This window comes from Hevea brasiliensis, chromosome 4 (genome assembly GCF_030052815.1).
Source record: "Hevea brasiliensis isolate MT/VB/25A 57/8 chromosome 4, ASM3005281v1, whole genome shotgun sequence".
In the NCBI taxonomy this organism is placed as follows: Eukaryota; Viridiplantae; Streptophyta; class Magnoliopsida; order Malpighiales; family Euphorbiaceae; genus Hevea; species Hevea brasiliensis.
In genome coordinates this window covers 8,118,720-8,137,109 of record NC_079496.1, presented here as the reverse complement: position 1 = coordinate 8,137,109, position 18,390 = coordinate 8,118,720, and the positions used below count along the sequence as shown (strand labels likewise).

The 18,390-nt window shown below is 36.2% G+C and overlaps 4 protein-coding genes and 1 pseudogene across 5 annotated transcripts; 2 read left to right on the top strand and 3 right to left on the bottom strand.

Moving 5' to 3' along the window:
* Positions 1-1,284: 1,284 nt before the first annotated feature.
* LOC110657918 (pentatricopeptide repeat-containing protein At4g02750) lies at positions 1,285-4,155 on the top strand. The gene has a single exon (XM_021815364.2). The coding sequence runs from the start codon at positions 1,385-1,387 to the stop codon at positions 3,461-3,463; it is 2,079 nt and encodes a 692-aa protein (XP_021671056.2). The 5' UTR covers positions 1,285-1,384; the 3' UTR covers positions 3,464-4,155.
* Positions 4,156-4,268: 113 nt separating this feature from the next.
* LOC110657919 (uncharacterized) lies at positions 4,269-6,048 on the bottom strand. 2 transcript variants are annotated; one of them, XM_021815365.2, is made up of 5 exons: positions 5,764-6,048; positions 5,539-5,667; positions 5,204-5,305; positions 5,008-5,100; positions 4,269-4,691 (listed from the first exon to the last, which is right to left on the bottom strand). In XM_021815365.2, coding segments are annotated over exons 1-5 (606 nt in total). In that variant the 5' UTR covers positions 5,765-6,048; the 3' UTR covers positions 4,269-4,410. The 2 variants fall into 2 exon arrangements, with proteins under 2 accessions (XP_021671057.2, XP_021671059.2); XM_021815367.2 differs by having other exon boundaries at positions 4,269-4,660.
* A 1,505-nt stretch (positions 6,049-7,553) lies between these two features.
* Positions 7,554-8,038, top strand: LOC110657920 (mitochondrial import receptor subunit TOM9-2-like). The gene has a single exon (XM_021815368.2). It carries the CDS (start codon positions 7,566-7,568, stop codon positions 7,875-7,877), a length of 312 nt encoding a protein of 103 aa, XP_021671060.1. The 5' UTR covers positions 7,554-7,565; the 3' UTR covers positions 7,878-8,038.
* A 2,625-nt stretch (positions 8,039-10,663) lies between these two features.
* LOC131179163 (putative pentatricopeptide repeat-containing protein At1g68930) lies at positions 10,664-12,935 on the bottom strand (annotated as a pseudogene).
* A 622-nt stretch (positions 12,936-13,557) lies between these two features.
* On the bottom strand, positions 13,558-15,503 carry LOC110657921 (plasmodesmata-located protein 2). The gene is made up of 3 exons (XM_021815369.2): positions 14,439-15,503; positions 13,998-14,105; positions 13,558-13,892 (listed from the first exon to the last, which is right to left on the bottom strand). The coding sequence occupies exons 1-3, from the start codon at positions 15,202-15,204 to the stop codon at positions 13,885-13,887; spliced, it is 882 nt and encodes a 293-aa protein (XP_021671061.2). The 5' UTR covers positions 15,205-15,503; the 3' UTR covers positions 13,558-13,884.
* Positions 15,504-18,390: the final 2,887 nt, after the last annotated feature.

The following is an 18,390-nucleotide window of genomic DNA, read 5'->3' as shown; positions in this document are numbered from 1 at the left end:
GATGAGCTAGGAACAAGGAGAAGCGTTGATGATTGATTACTACCACCTACAGTTACAGAGCAGACCGAAGCCGAACACCATTTAGCAATGCAAAGGGTACAAATTGCCCATCCACTCACCGCACTTCAATGGAGAAAACATATGCTTCCCAAATTCTGCCACTATACATGGAAGAGAGGTGCTGCTGCAAAGTTCTGGCACACCATGTTTACGGGATGGCCTTTCTAGCCGTGTTGTAAAAACAAATCCCGGAGATGCTGAATGGCAAAAGCAAAGGAACCTCCTCACATGAATAACAACCCACAAAGGACAAAGAAGAAGATAGAGACCCTACGAATAGGAAACGAAGCTTCCTCCAAGGGACCATTCACCAAATCCTTTTCTTCTAATATTAACACAATAGCTCACACACTACAGGTTTGAAAACAAGCCCTCACATTAAAACTATACTTGCATTCGGAGAGGAGAAAGACTAACGCATAAAACCATATACAACCAAACCTAATGACAGGAGTACAACCAAACCTAATGACAGGAGGACGATCTACTACACCTGGACAGGGAACCAACTAAAAAGAGAAGCCTCCCCTTACCCAAGGGCAAGGGAAGCCGATGGGGACACAATCAGAGCTCGGCGGACTTGAGAAAAAATAACGTCAATGAAACTAAATTGGAGAGAAATTTCTCTCTTAAACGAAGAGAGTTCAATGTGTAGAGAAGCACACTTAAAACTCATTCATTACACAGTTTTGATTTTTCATGGGAAATAAGAAGAAATATTTAATTCCTTTTCTTCACTCAACCAAAATTAATATAGGGTATTTCATCTAAATAAATAAGTAACAATGGATGGTAGAAGTTAAAAATAGGATTTGTATATTTTTTTTTCTATCCATTATCAATGCTAAGTCATATGGTTGCAAAATTAGGAATTATAATAAATAAAATATTAGCAAAAATCATTTTTCTTGAATTAAAATTTGATTATTATTTTTATTATTAATATTCATTTCCAATATCACATTAAGTTAATAAAAATTAATAATAAGTATAAAAAATAATTTTTATATAAAAAAAATTATCAGTAAATTTTTAAATAATATGTAAATTTAAATTGCACTATATAAATTAAATTTATTAATTAAAAATTAATTAACCAACGAAGATTAATTCAATTAATAAGATTTAATCCGTTTTTCATCTCAACCGGCCTTATTAGGGTCGGTCATCGGTAAATTATCTTTTGATATTTTTTTTAATAAAAAGGGCTAATTAATTATTAAATTAAATTGAAAAATCAAGAGAAATAATTAACCAATCATTGACTAATACAGGTCTGCGATTGGACAAATCTTCTGTGTTTCCTTTCAATTAATGGAGGAATATGTTCTCTCTCTCTAACTACCGTGGCCTACTCAAATTCAACCGAGTTCTCTCCCTAAACCTCGTCAAATCACTCTCTATCTTAAGCCCAACAATCTCCCCACAAAGCCCCGTTTCTAAAACACTCCCTTACCTGAAACCTCTCAATTCCAAGATCTCGAAATACATGAAAAATGGCCTTATCAGCGAAGCGCAGGACCTGTTCGATGAAATGCCTCAACGAAATACCGTCACTTGGAATGCTATGATCCGTGGTTACTTTAAGAATGGGCAATCCCAAAAGGCGCTCAGTTTGTTTAATGTAATGCCTGAGCGTGATATTTATACATATAATATAGTGATTTCCGGGTTGATGCAGTATGGTGATTTGGATGGTGCTAGGGAGCTTTTTGATGGCATGCCATTTCGAGACGTTGTTTCATGGAATTCGATTATTGCGGGTTATGTTCATGAGGGGTGGATTGACGAAGCAGTGAGAATATTCAATGGGATGCCATGGGATATGAGAAATGTGATTTCTTGGAACTTGGTGATAGGCGGGCTATTGAACAATCAACAAGTTGATTTGGCTAAGGAGTACTTTAGAGGAATGAATATTAGAGATGCTGTTTCGTGGAAAATTATGGTTTCTGGGTTTGCAAGAGTGGGACGTATTAAGGAAGCTCATGATTTTTTTGAAGAGATGCCCATAAAAGATGTCCAAGCTTGGAACGCCTTGATGGTTGGGTATATGGAAAACCAGCGGATTGAAATGGCAGAAATTTTATTTCAAAAAATGCCAGAGCGGGATCTTGACTCTTGGAAGTGTTTCATAAATGGATTGGTAAGTTGTCAAAGAGTCAATGATGCTCTTAACTTCTACATGGAAATGCCAGAGAAATGCCAAAAGACATGGAACATGGTTTTGTTAGGATTAATAAGAAATGGGCATGTCAAAGCAGTTCATGGGTTCCTTGAGAAACTCCCATATGGTGACATAGTGTCATGGACAAATATACTCGTTGGATATTTTGAAGTAGGTGAAGTTAGTGGTGCTATCAAACTTTTCAAATTGATGAGAACTCCTGATACAACCGTATGGAATGTCATGATTTGTGGATTAGGAGAAAATGGTAATGGTGAGGAAGGTCTAAAAATTTTTGTTAGAATGAAAGAGTTAGGTTCATCTCCCGACAAAGCTACACTTACTAGTGTTTTGACAATCTGTTCGGACTTGCCAGCCTCACTTCTTGGTGAACAAATCCATGCAGAGGCAATAAAAACAGGTTTTGATCATGTTACTGAAGTTTCTAATGCAATGGTTACCATGTATGCAAGGTGTGGGCACATGCACTCTGCATTGCTGGAATTCTCTTCTATGCCTAGTCATAATATCATTTCTTGGAATTCTATAATCTGTGGATTTTCTCACCACGGATTTGGTGAACAAGCTATAAAGATTTTTGAACAAATGAGATTAACTGATGTTGAGCCCAATCACATAACTTTTGTTGGTGTTCTGTCTGCATGTAGCCATTCAGGATTGGTGGACCAAGGAAGATACTATTTTGATTATATGAAAAACAATTGTGGTTTGCAGCCAACCAATGAGCATTATACCTGCCTTATCGACCTTTTGGGAAGATATGGACTCATTGATGAGGCAATGACTTTTGTAAATCAAATGAGAGCAGATGGAATTGAAGTCCCTGCAAGTGTCTGGGGAGCTTTGCTTGGAGCATGTAGAATTCACAAGAATATTAGAATTGGTGAGATTGCTGGCAAGAGTTTGTTGGAGATAGAGCCCAATAGGTCTGGCATATATTTGATTCTGGCGGAAATGTACTTGAATGTCGGAAGAAGAGAAGATGCAGAGTATATTTTGAACCAAATGAAAGAGAAGGGAGTCAAGAAGCAACCAGGTTGTAGTTGGATTGAGGTAAACAACAATGGGCATGTGTTTCTTTCAGGAGATAGCTCACATCAAGACTTCAGTAGGATTTGTTGTCTTTTAGACTTACTCCATAAAGACATGGAGATTATGGTTTCAAAATCCATTACTGCTCTTGAGCAATTTCAAGTTGCACTCGATGGACCTTAGGGTGAACATTCTGCTACCAACACTCTGTTTCATACTGAGTGACCTAAAAAGAAGGAAGAGCTGACTGTACAAGACTACAAATCGATTGGAACTTGGCAGCTGAGAACATGAGATCAGATTTGGGTCTGGGACACGAGTTTCTGCCTCCACCAGTCAAAAGAATCCATGAATAGATAATTATGAGGGGTTTCACAAGAAGTGGGAATTGACTTAAATGTGACTACACAAATTTTGATAAACACATCTTAAAACCATTACTCTTAGATCTTCAACTAACTAGATCTTTAGTTTGGAAACTGTAAAACAGATGTATATTTTTACCTGCACTAGCAAATGCATGGAAATTGGTGCCGACCGCTAGGATCATTATGGAGAACCAGGAGGGGGACATGATCGAATGTAATTCAGCACAAGATGATAGCTAAAGTAAATTTGTTTTGAAATGTGTAATCTATCTCTCCAACCCTCCACCTATTTTTTCTTGTGAGAATTATCAGGGATTTGTATTCGTTTATCAATTCAATATTTGTACACAGAGTCACAAAGAAACCATTTGAACCAGCATCTATCTTTTTTCCTTTCATGAGTAGAGTTGTTTCAGTACCAAGTAGAATTCTATATCTTTCTTTCACAATTGTAGATGGCCATTTTCTTCATTTGTTTATCAGAAAGTTTTCCGCTTTTAGTTTCTTCATCTTTCATTGTTTTTGCATAACCTTGTTAATCATATGGAACTATGGAAGCACCGAATGATTAGCTGCCTACTGCTAAAGGGCGAAGCGAAACTTAAATATTCAAGTAAATATTGAGAAAGATGAAACAGGATAATGCTGCACCAATATTGCTCTTCATGTATTTTCGATGGTATAGAAGAACTGTAATTTGTCACAAAGCCTGTGGTACTTCCAAGGAAACAAAAGTCTCTATACTAATGACTTGATACAGACCTAATTTGTATGATAAATCTGTGAGATTCTTGCAGAACTCGGTTTATTATTTGTAATATTTCTTCTATGGCTTGATATTGCAGTAGTTGGCGTTTTCTTTCCTTCAAGATTATTATCAATAGTGTCTTTGGACTTCCTTGTGCTCAGATGACTTCCATCAACGGCTTGACTTGGGGCAACCTTACACTCTGCATGTCTACTTTGTATAGAATGATGATTCTTCAAAGCTGAAGGCCGCACTGCTTTAACTCTGTTTTTATTTCCAATCATTGCATCATTGTCTAAGCACAAAATTAGGAAATGCCATGAGTTAAAGGCCGTTATGCCACATATATTGATTTGAGGATGAATATACACAACATATATACATAATCCAGGCAGCCTAACAATGCAAACACAACAAAAGCAAATACAAACAATTTATTCCCTCCAAATATGTGTGATTATTCTAATGTGGTCTATCCATGCGAAGTTCTTGGAGGTAAGAGTTTGTGCATCATGGACAAAATGAAAACAATTATAGCAGATGATATAAAATACTTGGTAAACGAAACTATGAATTTACAATAATATAAGAAAACAAAAAATGAAAATTACCAGGGCTGGATAAGACAGCACGGGGACGTGGGACTGAACTGGCTCTAATATTTGGTCTGTACTCCTCATCAGAATTGCTTTTCTTGTCTAGTTCTGTGAATTAAACAGAATCGTTTGTAAGAACCCAAATGAAAAACTAAAACACCTCTATCAATGGGAATATTGGGTTGGAAATGACATGAGAGTAAAATTTTACCTTCAGAGGCAGACTCTTTAAGTGTTGGCAGGAGTACTTTTGATACATAAGACTTGGGAATTCTTGCAATGGGTGGCGGAGAAACATCTTGGTAGTCCTTCACTGCACATGGTAAATGGCATTAGGGAATATATGATCAAAATCCAACAAACAGATTGACACTAAATTGTGAAAAGAACAATGATATTTGTTGATTTCATTGAAGAAGAAGAAGAACAGGAACAAGAATTCCCAGAACAAGGGGAAAAAAAAGAGTTTTAGCCCAATAGCAAAAAAATAATATCATTAACCAGAAAGAGAAAGACTGATATAGGATAGACAAGAACAAGAAATACCTGGAAAACAAGAATCCTGCAGCAAGAGAAACTGGATATCCTTGAAAGAAAGCAAAGAATTCCAATTATGGTGATGCGCATCACGTTGATCATCTTGGCTTTGTGTTCTATCCTTAACCTTCGGATACACTGAAAGAAAAATTGCAGAGAAAACAAAATAACCATATCAGAAAACAAATATATAATTGATATTTTCTATAAAAGAAAATCAGATCAAAATCCCACTTTTGTGGTTCAGTATCGAAGAGAAAGAGGTTATTCTGCTGGGTGTGAAGCTAAGCTACATGAAAGTAAAGCATAAAAAGGCAGAAAGAGCGAAAGAAAGAAGTGATTGTAAAATGGTAACGTGGATATTCTTAGGCAGGGATTTTGCAACAAAAGTTTTGGAACAGATTGTGCTGAGTGTTTGTAAATGGGATGGAAGGAGAAAAGGAATCATCTTTTGGTCAAAACACCCCATTAATGCTAATGCACATGTTCAATGTTTTGGACAACGAGTTTTTAAAAATATACACCCATTAAGATATTTTAGAATATTTTATTTTTATGAGAATTATAATCTATAGCTCATTAAATATAATTTACACTTATTTAACATAATTTCACATAAATTATTATTAAAATTGTAATTCTTAATAATTAAGTATATATTTACCCCATTAAAAAATGGTTTAAAAGATGACAAGACCAGTGGGCAGTGGTTTGGGCCCACAATGCAACCTATTTTTTTTTAATTTTAAATTTTATATCTATATTTGACATTAAATAATAAATAAATAATAATTAAATATATAGTTATTGTTTAAAACAAATTGCATAGTATTTATGAATTTTTAGGATAATCATAGACATTGGGTTACTAATTAATCCTCCCATTAGTTTCACTGATGATGATTAATTTTACGACTAATTCAATGAAGTGTTTGATTAATGTGATTTCAATTTGTTATAAAAATCACTACGAACTTCAATTTGCTATTGCTAAAGTCAATATTGCTATATTTTGATATAATTTTAATTATCACACATATATTAGTGATAATTTTAATAATTTGCCGAGAAATTATTAGGTAAAATTGTAAGATAAATAATTCATGGAAAGGTTTTATTAAATAATTTTGGCTTTTTTCCTAAAATGGTCAAATAATTTTTCTCCAAAAATAAATAACTAAATTAAAATAAAAAAATAAAGAAATTTTTTAAAAAAAAATTACTATTTAATTTTTATATTTTAATAAAATTAATTACTTGATGTCTATATTTTAAAAAATATATTATTTAGTTATTATATTTTATTTTCGTTAAAATCTTTAGTTATTTTATTAAATTTTATATTAGTTAATATTAATAATTTATTATTTAATTCATTTATTTTAAAAAATTAATTAATTGATCTATGTATTTTTTAAAATATTATTATTTAATTTTTTTATTTTAATAAAATTAATTATTTAATTTTTATATTAAAAGAACATAATATTTTAAAAAATATATTCTTTGATAAAAATAAAAATTGTTATATATAGGCTAAATTTAAATTTTTTTAAATTATTTAGAGATTTAGGATAAATGATTAATATTTTTATGTAATAATTTGTAATATTTTTTATTAATAAATATAAAATAGAGGGAGAAGATTAAGGTATTTTATATTTAAAAAATAATCATGAGCTTAAATAATTAATAGAATTAAATTATAAGAATTAATTAATATATTTTTTAAAATATAAAAATTAATTGATTTATTTTTATTAAAATAAAAAAATTAAATAATAATTTAATTAACATTATTAATAAAAAAATTAATAATGAAGTTAAGTAATTTAATAAAAATAAAATATAAAAATTAAAAAAAATATTTTTTAAAATATAATATTAAATAATTAATTTTATAAAAATTTAAAAATTAAATAATAATTTTCTCAAACATTCTCACATGATGCTTACTTTCTTCCTTCCTATGTGTCAAATAAGGATTGGTTCTCTCCTCAGCTATAAAAGGTAATATTTGATCCAAAACCCTTTCAATGGCTTCTCTGGGGAAGAAACGGCTTGTTAGCGGTAACAGCAGCGGCGAGGAAGGGATCGTTGCGAGAGTGACGCGCACCGTATCGGATTCAGCTATCGTGAGCACTGCGAAACATGCGGCGAATGACGCGGCATACGTGGCGAAGAGGCTGGCTAAGAGCACGGGAAAGGCGGCGTGGATCGCTGGTACCACTTTCCTCATCCTGGTGGTACCACTCATCATCGAGATGGACCGCGAGCAGCAGATCAGTGAGCTCGAGCTGCAGCAGCAGAGCCTCCTCGGCGCCCCTCCTGCACCAATCAACAAGTGATGCTTTTTTTTCCCCCGATTGGGTCTGTTCAAGTAAAAATATTTGGTGATAGTGAACTAGTGATTTAGTTTTTTTTTTTTTTTTTTTTTAATTACTGGATGATGAATGTGGGGTTTTTCACAGGAAACTTGAGGATTAATCTTAGATTTTAGTATTGTTTATGCTGTTCTTGATATGCAATTTGTTGCAGGGAAATTAGTAGAATAAAAAAAGTTTAATAAATTTGGTGCTGAATTAGAAACATAAGCTAATTCACTCGAAATGTTATGGGTATATACCCAAATCGATTTATATCTGGATAAACACACATGAGGCTGAAATTTGGGTTCTAAATTGATCTCCAAGTCATCTTCAGTAATAATAAGCATTGTCACTTTGGATTAGAGAACTGCATTTGCCTGTCAGGAATGGAGTCCATTTTGCCTTCACTTCTTCTACTCTAATCCACTAGGTTCAGTGTGACGTCTACACTTGGTTGGGCGCCTAATTTTTTGATGCAGGAATAGCCTTTCCCATGTTAATGAATTTTGGGGAAAACTTCTGATTTGTATCACTTAAACTTTTTTCAGCTTACTCACCATGTTGTGGTTGCAAGATGCATTTCCATTTCGAAAAGTCAAAACAGTGATATATCTGATGCTTTTTTCGTTTGTGAATGATGCTTGATCAAAGGTTCTGATCTTGATTTATGCCTTTGTTCTACTAGTTTGGTTCCAATGTTTTTCATTGTCTACTTGTGCATTGTCCATGAGGGGAAGAGTTGGTGCAACTCTCTATGACCTTCCAATGATAACCAATATGGCTCACAGGTTCAAATCATGAATAGCTTTGATGGTGTGGTATGGCTTTCAACGTGTATCAGGTTTTGGCAGCTTCCCAGTGTGTTATTGGAGTTCAATTGGTATTAGGTTTTGACAAATTCTAATTGGAGGCACTTTATAGATTAGCTAAGGGTGGTGGAAATGCTCTGTTTTCTGAAGTTTCTTTGCTTGTATCTTGGCTTTCCACAAAAGGGGAAAACCCATTGTTTCTACTTTCAATTACAAGCTTTGGTGGTTGCTTGTAAGCTTGTTATGTGCTAATGGCTTGGTCGTTATCAAGAGTAAGCCCTTCAGTGAGATTTTGATTATGTTGGGGAAAACCCACTCTTAGTCTTTGCTTTTTCTGCGATCAAAACCATTAAAATATTGCTTAATACATGTTTCAAATATTCATCTCCTGCAATTGTTCATGTTAGTCATGTGATTCAGTTATTCAAAAACCACACCATCGCATGAGTAGCCAAGAGATGATGTAGCATGGGGGGTAAAAAAGAAACCAACAATGTGCACCTGGCACCACAATAAATATTATCGACTCTTTCATTCTCTTCCATTGCCCTTTATTATTAACAATACAAAATGGGAATACACTAGTAAAACTACTTTAATATTTGGTAATACTAACACTTTTATCTTTTCTTTTTCAAACTCAAATAAAAAGATTATTCACATTTTATTCGGATAAGAATATGCACTGTCTGTCTTTCTTTTTTATTTTATATATATATATATATATATATATATATATATATATATATATATATATATATTTATTTATTTATTTATTTATTTATTTATTTATTGGTAACAAAGGAGGAGCAAAGCTCACAAAAGCAAAAACAAAGACGAACTACGGGTAAATCCCAACTCCCACCTTTTCGTGGATTAACCAAGGCAGTAAATCCAAAGGAGGAACTTGAAGAATATGATAGCCCAACCCAAAGTTCCTAACATGACTAGCCAATGTCTGCTGAAGAATTTGCTTCTCCATAAACAAGGAGCACCTGCACTTCCCAAGCCGACTGCAAGAGACCACGGACTGAAGCAACAAGGGACAAGCAACTACCCGAAGGAACCGTAGCACCCTTTGCCATGGAGACTTCCCTTCATTATCACACTCTACAATAACTGTACGCAACCCCAACTCTTTAGCAAGTTTCCTGAAACAAAGCCCACAGTTCGGCCTTCATGATCAAGCAACTACCAAGATTAGCTACAAACCACTTATCCACCCGGCTGCGCTATCCCCGACCAACCCACCACCATAAGCTCTCCCTGAGACAGAATTAAAAGACCCTATCAATTTTAACTTTGTACCACTGAACAGGACCCAACGAAAATTTTTTCTCGAGTACTACTACTGCCTGTTGTCGCCATGCACGACATCACCTCATTAAAAGCTTTGGCATGGGAGTCTGGGACAAGATTTCCTGAAATAAAACGTCGACACTCTTGTAACCAGCAGCGAAAATGGCCTCATTACTTCTCTTCTAAAGAAGCCAGCAACCCTCTCCGAACGAGGACCAAAGGTAAATCAAAACTGTCAATCCAACTCAGCTCCAAGTTTAGTAAAATCCAATCATTAACCGTAGCCCCTGAGTTACAAAACACAATCATTCCAAAGTAGGTTGCGAAAATCTACGAAGTTGCATCGCCACAGGACAATCCCTTGGGACATGCATGATAGATTCCTCCGCACACATACAAATGAAGCATATGGATGAAGAGCTGAAATGCCTCTTGATTCGTAAGCAACCCATTATTCATGAGTCATCACCAACCAAATAAACATCCTCGCCCATTATTCGTTCTGTATAAAGGAAATCTTTGATTTTGTTTTTTTAAGTGCAGAGGAAAAGAAACACATGTAAAAAATTAATTAGTGATTTTTAACCCATCTAAACAAGAGCTTTGATTTTTAACTGTCAAACAGAAAATTTACTTGTCCAAATGTGCACCTTCGCATCCCATTAGCAACTTCATCGTTGCCGCATTGGATTGTATTAAAAAGGAATAGTAACTTATTGAAGGGGAGTGTATTCTGTGTCATATCGGGTATTATGAAGGAGGACTCCTTTCAATTAGTTACCAAATTCCTCCACAAGTACAGCTACCATTCAAAAATCTATAGTATATGTCAACTCCTCTAACAATAATCTTTCTTTTCACGACTCTGCTGAAATACTTAAAAGCCTTATGGCAATCCCTGCAAATCCTCGAGTTTGTCACAATCCTCAATGCCTTCCCTGGTGGGGCTACTCCACTAACCACACCAGATGCGAGGATACCAAAGGGCCTCCCTTTTCTCCATTACCCCTAGCAACATCTCATCCCAAACCGGCACTTGTCCTAATTTGTCTATCTTCTCCATCAACTCAGCTAACTTGATTTCTTCTTGTCTCTCATGCCTCCTATCCTCTGCCAGAAACACATAAACCTTTCCTTTCACTTCAATCCAACTCTTCCCTTGTTTCTTCTTCACCCTCCTATATTTCATTAGCTTTCCTCAATTCAGTAACTTCATCCCACCTTCCTTTAGCCGATAACACATGCGCAATAATTGCATAAGCCAAGTCATCATGAGGGTCTAATTCCAATAGCCTCTTAGCCATTCACAGGCCTTGTCCGCTGCACCATGATATGCACGAGACGATAACAATGTTCGCCAGACTGCAGCATCTGGCTCAAACGGCATTGTCACTGCAATCTGCTCTGCTTCCTCCAATCGTCCCGCTTGCCCCACTGCACCCACCAAGCATTTATAATACGTGGTTCGACCCTGTACTCCACTCTCATCCTTCGAAGCCAGTGTTCACTCTCAAGAAACAAACCAGCATCACAGAAAGCCGTTAAGAAAGCCAAAAGAGTGAACCTATCAGGTACGAGCCCTTTAGCCTGCATATCATTATACATGCCAAGCACGGCGCCCTTATCCCCCAGTTGAGCATAAACATCTATCATAGCATTCCAACCCACCATGTTCAACCCACGCAACAACTGCGCTTTCCTATATCCACCAATCAAGGTACTCCCTACAACCACGTTCCCCTACAATCCCGCAACAACAGCGTGCCATGAATCACTCTACAATGCTCCAACGACCCCATCTGCGAGGCTGCATTTAAAGCACCAGAAACAGTAGAAATCGTCGACCCCACATTACAACCCTTCATCTCAACAAACGCCGGCAACGCATCTATCGGTCTAGAATTCTGCGCCCGCCAACAATCAAAGCACCGTCACAAACCTCATCTCAGAGAACCATTTCATCGAACACCTTCCGTGCGTTCTGAGGCAAACGATATTTAGCGCCAAGCTAATCAATCCAGAACCAAGAAAGGGTTGAGTATTGAGGGAGAGGTTGAAAGCCATGGAGTGAAGAGCGAGGCCAAAAGACAGAGAGGAGAGGTTGGTGCAGGCTTCGAAGAGGGAAGCGAGGGTGCGTTGGGTGGGGAGAAAATGGTGGCGGAGCGTGGAGAGGAAGGAGTGAGTGTGCACAGAAATGAGGGATGTCCGTTAAACGACGTTGGGAGATGAGAGTTGACAGAAGAGACGATGGGAGTAGGAGACGATAAGGGGATAATAGAGTTGGCGTAGAGAGTGATTAAGCCGTTGAAGAAGGAAAGCTCAGTGCGAGGAGATATGATGGCTTGGGCATGCACGGAGGATGCGCGGGTCAGTGTTTGGTTCTATTGGATGCTTTGTTGCCATGCCATGCAATGGAAGCTTTATGATAACTTTCTACAACTTTCAATCTCTCGCGCCCAGCTGTGGTATGCTTCAATCCTTTTTAACACTATTTTTAGTTTGTTTTGTTTGATAAAAATTTTTTAATTTAATTTTTCTGCAATCTCATCTCCACCGCCTTCCGTTTGCTTTGATCTAATTGCTTTAAGTTCATTTGAGGATTGAAGTCGTGTTTCTGATTATGGTTTTGCTTTAAATCCTGTTTATGCAATTTTACATTTTTATTGGATAATGCAAAGTGTCCTCCGAAGTCATGGGGACTGCTATTGCCATCTGTTGAGATCCAACATTGTTCATGGGCGACCACTCCTCATGAACATATAAATAATTTAAAAGCTTCAAACTTTTATTTAGGCGAAGACAAGATTATCTTGTTGGTTTAAGGGGTTGAAAGGTATTTGTATTGCAAGTGTCGATGGGCTCATGTGCAGTGCACTGGATATGATCGACGGTGCGACAGGCTTGGCTTTCAAGATGGCTGCGGATTCATTCTTGCCGCTGACAATAATCCCAAACTGAGAAAAACCGAACTGAATCCAACCAAACCAGTTCTCTCATAAATTAAGTGGATGTTTGTGTTCTTTTGTATAATTTCTACCATGTTTCAACCCATATGAAAAATTTAATGATTAAAGAGTTCGGCACCCACTGAAGGCTTGGAGTGTACAAAAGCTCTAGCCCCTAAATAGCAGCTTCTCATCGAGCTTGGGGGAATGGGGATTTGGTGGGTGTAAGAGCTGTGAATCTATGGCTACTGTTTCTTCCAAATATGAAATATCACAACCGGGCCGAGAACCTGCATCAAGAAGCCTATAAATGTTATAATTACCAACCTCGAGCCATACTCAAGTGAGGATTTATACTCAAGTATCATAGTAAATCCAAGCAATAAAATAGAAAAATAGGTTCTCTTAATTAACTGTGCTTTTGTGTGGAAAGAGAAAGATGTCACTGCTTTTCAAAGAGACAAGTTACAACAAGTTACAACTTTCTGAAAAGCATAAAACAGTGAAGAAATAGAGAATCATGAGTCTAGAGAAACCAAAAAAAAAAAAAAAAAAAGACAAACATCCACATGTACATGGCCATAGAGGAAAAAAAAAAAAAAAAAAAAAAGCCAACCCCATTAATTACTTCATTTCAAACCTTCTTTGTAATTCATCCGATGGCAAACATTCATTCTAACATCCTTTTCACCTCTGTCGAAATATATTTATATATATAATAACACACAAAAAATTCATGCAATAATTTGCTTGCCTTCCCAATAAACTCTCCCACGAAGATTTAATAAAGACCCCAGATTTACCATCCTTAACTACATTTCTCCACCAAAATTTGAACCCAAACTTTTGCTTTGGAAAAGAAATGGAAATGTAGGAAGAATCCAAACTCCAAAAAAAGCGATGTTTGCGTTTTTGAAGGTTCATCTCTTGCTCTCAAAAATCTGCACAAAATAACACAATCCAACCATTTCAGCCTTAGAAAACAAAAGAGATATTAAACTATGAACAAGGAGGATAAGATTCAATCTCATGTAGTAAATGCATACCATCATGTTTCTTCATTAAACCTCTTGTAAACAACAAGCATATAACCAGGAACCCTACTCCGGCTGCCCCTCCTAATATAATAGCCACTGTCTTTCCTGTATTTTGCCCTGTCCCCACATCCACCAAATACATTCCTTGTTAACAATATGAAATAGATATATGCTTAGTCTAATTAAATCATGTCAAACATAATGACAAACCACTAATCTTTCTTTACACAAAATATAATCAAGCCAATTAATCTCTATTGAGAGAAAGATGCCCACAGATTTATTAGATATGGTCTCTTCTAAGGTGAAATAGAAAACAAATAGGAAAATAATTCAACCACCCAACAAGCTTTATTATACAAAATGATAAACAAATGAATAAAAATCTGAAAACTTTTCTTTCAGCCCTAGATTCTAGATTTCAATAAATAAACAAATCTTCCACTTTACCTGATAAAGATGAAGATGAAGAAGATGATGATGATGATGATCTCCTGGGGACCCCATTTGGGTAATAACTGTAGCTAATAAAGCACTTGTGCAGATAGATTTGTCCTGAAATAGCGTTCCCACATTCAACCTGAGCTCTCTGCGCAGCATTTTTCACGCACACTCCACAATCTGAATCCCCCACATCACCTTCACATTGGCCTAAAACATACATAGATTGATAGCTGGTAGTATAGAACCCATGGCCACTAACCACACCATTTTCCATTACTGAAAAGGCAGTATCCCTTCTCTCTTCAAACCCACTTCCTGCTATATTTGTAGCTCCACAAGTCTTGAACAACATTTCCATACCTGAAACCTGAGTAAACCCAGAAACCTCATACAAAATGTAGCACCCAAAAAGCTGGACTCTTGCAGCTATGGTTTTGCCACAGAGTTTGTCGGTCAACACTGGCAATCCACTGACACACTTGTAGCAGTCACCAGTACTAAGGTCTCCTCTACATTGAAAGAGACCGGTGATTGTGGTTTGGCCAGTCCCAGTGGTGGTTTTAAAGAACTTGGTTTTAGTTGACTGGGAAACTAAAGAACCAAAGAGAGCAGAGAGGGCTTGTGAGTATACACCAGTTGGATCTTGAAAAGTCTGTTTTGCACAGCCCTTATACACCAAAGTGTTGTAATCAGTGGCAGATTGAGCTGGATTGGCAAAGAGAAAAAGAGAGAGACAAAGGAGGAGAGAAAAGGGTTTTGAGGGAAAACCCATTTGGGTACAGGCGTTGATAGATCAAATCATGACAGTTTTGAAAGTTTTTTGAAGGATTTGAGAAGTGGATTTTGGCTAAAACTAAGGAAAGCTTGAAGGGTTGAGTTTGGAGTGCCTTAATGTGCTCAAAAAAAGAGTTTGTTTTTGGGTATTGGTTCTGGTTTTGTGGTTTTGGGATGTACTTTTTCTCTGGATGGCCTACCTCTCTGTAGATGGGCAGAGTATGAGAGATGAGGCCTGAGGGGAGGCGGCATCTTTTTGCTCTCTCCACAGCAAGACTACAAAATCCAATTGGCAAACTGATAATTGAGAAGTAAAAAAGTAATTTTAATTGAAGTGGTGAATTTGGCTTGTATTATTTTTTAAAAATATTCGAAGAGAATGAGAACAAAATTGGTTTAAACAAACAATTTTCAAAAGGGAAAAAGAAATATTCCCTAGAGGATATGAATGCAAAGGAATCAATCTGGGTATCTGTGGGATGCAAGTGTTTGAACTTTGACTAGAAGCATAGTACAATTGAGCTAGGGTTTGAACTAGAACAGAAAAAAGGGCGAATTTTTTATTTTTTTTACTTTCATGATGCTTGAGATCCACAAGTCCAAACAACAAACAGGTGGTGTGCTAAAGAACATCGAGCCTAGCAGCCATTCAATAATTTATAACACGGTTGAAAGCCATGTGATCAAATCTTGAATCTTTAATAGCTAGCATACTCGTATTAATTAATTATGCTTAAGTCTTAAATTTTAATTTGTAACATAAAATTTATTGACTTTATTGCACTTTTATTTTTAACACTATACAAGTAAAATAAAGTATCTCTCTCATCCACCAAAGGCATTCCTCTCTCCTCTGAGTTCTCTCAATTTTTTCTTGCCATTTCTCTCTCCCCTGCCACTATCTCCTGTCACAGCACCTCCCAGCTTCTCCCTAGCCTTGCTTATCCACCTTCCCCACTACTAGGGGTGGTTACGGTCCAGTTTCGAATCAGAATCGAGCTGAAATTGGTTCAGTCAAAATCAGACCGAAACCGATTAAAATCGGAACCGCTTCAAACCGGATCGAAATCGTCCTTCTACAGTTTGGTTCAGGTTCATAATTTTTAAAAACCGTGAACCGACTGTTTCGAACCGGATTAAACCGACGATTTTGAATCGGACCAAACCGGTGATTTAAATATAAAAAAATTTAATAAACACTTCACTCTACTCCTAATTCATTTATATATATATATCATTAATTCTCTACACAATTATTCTCTACACTCTCTTTAATTCTTAATACTCTTTCAATTTCTCTCGAATTTTCTAAATAATTATTTTCTACACTCCTTTTAATTCTCAGTACTTTCACAATTCCCCTACTTTATTATTTTTATACTCACTGAAATTTTTAATACTATCTCAATTACTCTGCTATTATTTTATATCTTCAATAAAATTTTCAATACCCTCTATTTTGATTTTTTTTTTCTTTTATTTTTTTAATTATCAATTATTATATAATTTTTTTAAAAATGGCAAATAATACTCAATTCAACTAAGCTTTTATTCCAAAAATTTATTGGGGTCGGCTATATGGATTCTCTTTCTCCACTCTAAACGATTTTGGGTTAAATCCTCGAAAATGTGTAATGCTTCTAGGTCATATTGTACTATTCTACTCCAAGTCAGTTTAGGTCTACCTATTATTTTCATTATATCCTCAACCCAATATGCTCTACTTGTCTAATTGGAGTTTTCCTATGTCTATGCTTCACATGACCAAACCACCTCAATCTCCTTCTCTCAATTTATAACTGAAAATTTTGATTCCTCTAAGTCCTAAAGGGATGCATAGGCAAAATTAAGTTCATGTACATTTTTCTATTTTTTTTTAAATTAATTTTATCTCTAGTTTTTTTAATAAGTTTAAGTCTTTGCTTATTAAATTTTTCTTAAAAATAAGTTATTTTTATTCTTATTTTTCTTATTTTATTTTGATTGAAATATTTCTAAGAAAAATTAAAATATTTTTTCAAATAACTTAAATTCTAAATCTGTAACACCCCAAAATTTTAAATTTTATGAGCATTTTTTGTATTTTAATTTTATTTAAATTTTAAGAATTTTTTTGAGATTTTTCGGATTTTAAAAATCGGGTTCGATTTTCTAAAAATATAAACTTTGATGATTTTTAAAAATTAATTTAAAGACCACGTGGTAAAACTAAAAATATATTTGGAGTCTACGTATTTTTCTGAGTTTTCTGAAATTTTTTTTGAAATTTTTGGACCTCGTTTTCGGTCCCGAGGCAGAGTAAAAATTTAAAATTTTGTATTTTGAATCGGACCGTCTGAATCGAACCCGACCGGATCGGACCGGTCGAATCTGACCGGCCTTTTCCTTTTTCTTCTTTCCTTCCCCGCGCGCGTCGACCTCTCTTCCTTCTCTCTCTCTTTTCTCTCTCCTCCTGCCCCTGCCGCCTGCCAGCCACCTCCTCCTGCCACCCAGTAGGCCGGCGCCTCTCGAACTCCCGGCCAGTGTGCGCTAAGCGGCCGAAAAACGCGCGCGAACTCCCTCCCTCGCGTGCGCGGCGTTTCGGCTTCCCCGGCCACCAATTGGACCGGGTCTTGTGTCTAAAATCATCTACTCGACGAGAGCTTTCCATAGACACCAAGAATGCCAAAATCCATCGAGCGGTTTGTCCAATTTTTGCTCGGGAAGTTTTTAGCCCATTTCGACTTTTGGGCTAGATTTCTCGAAAACCGTGAATCCCACGAGAAAACCGAGAGTACCAGAGCGCTCCACACGTCGAGAGCTTCGGGGGGATATAAATTTCAAAATTTTCTGACACCGTTTTTCGGTGGGTCTCACGGAACTTCGCAGTGTTTTTCCGAGCATTAAATGAGCTTAGAAAATTCTAAAAAATTTATGTACTAACCCCTGTGTTATGGGCTTCGTGTAGGTATCCTCAATTCGCGGAAATTCGACAGTTGTCCGGGTTTGTGAATTTCCGGCCAGACAGACCCGTTACCGGAAAAGTCTCCGAATTGAATCGAGGTTTTGGCTATCCTCCCATTGTCAGACGTCCCGAGCGCGTCCCCAAAGTCAGAATCGGCAAAGGTAAACCCGAACCTTGCTTTTTCGTAATTTTCTAGTGCTTAAATAGGATTAAAAATCTATAAAATATTCGTGGTAGCTT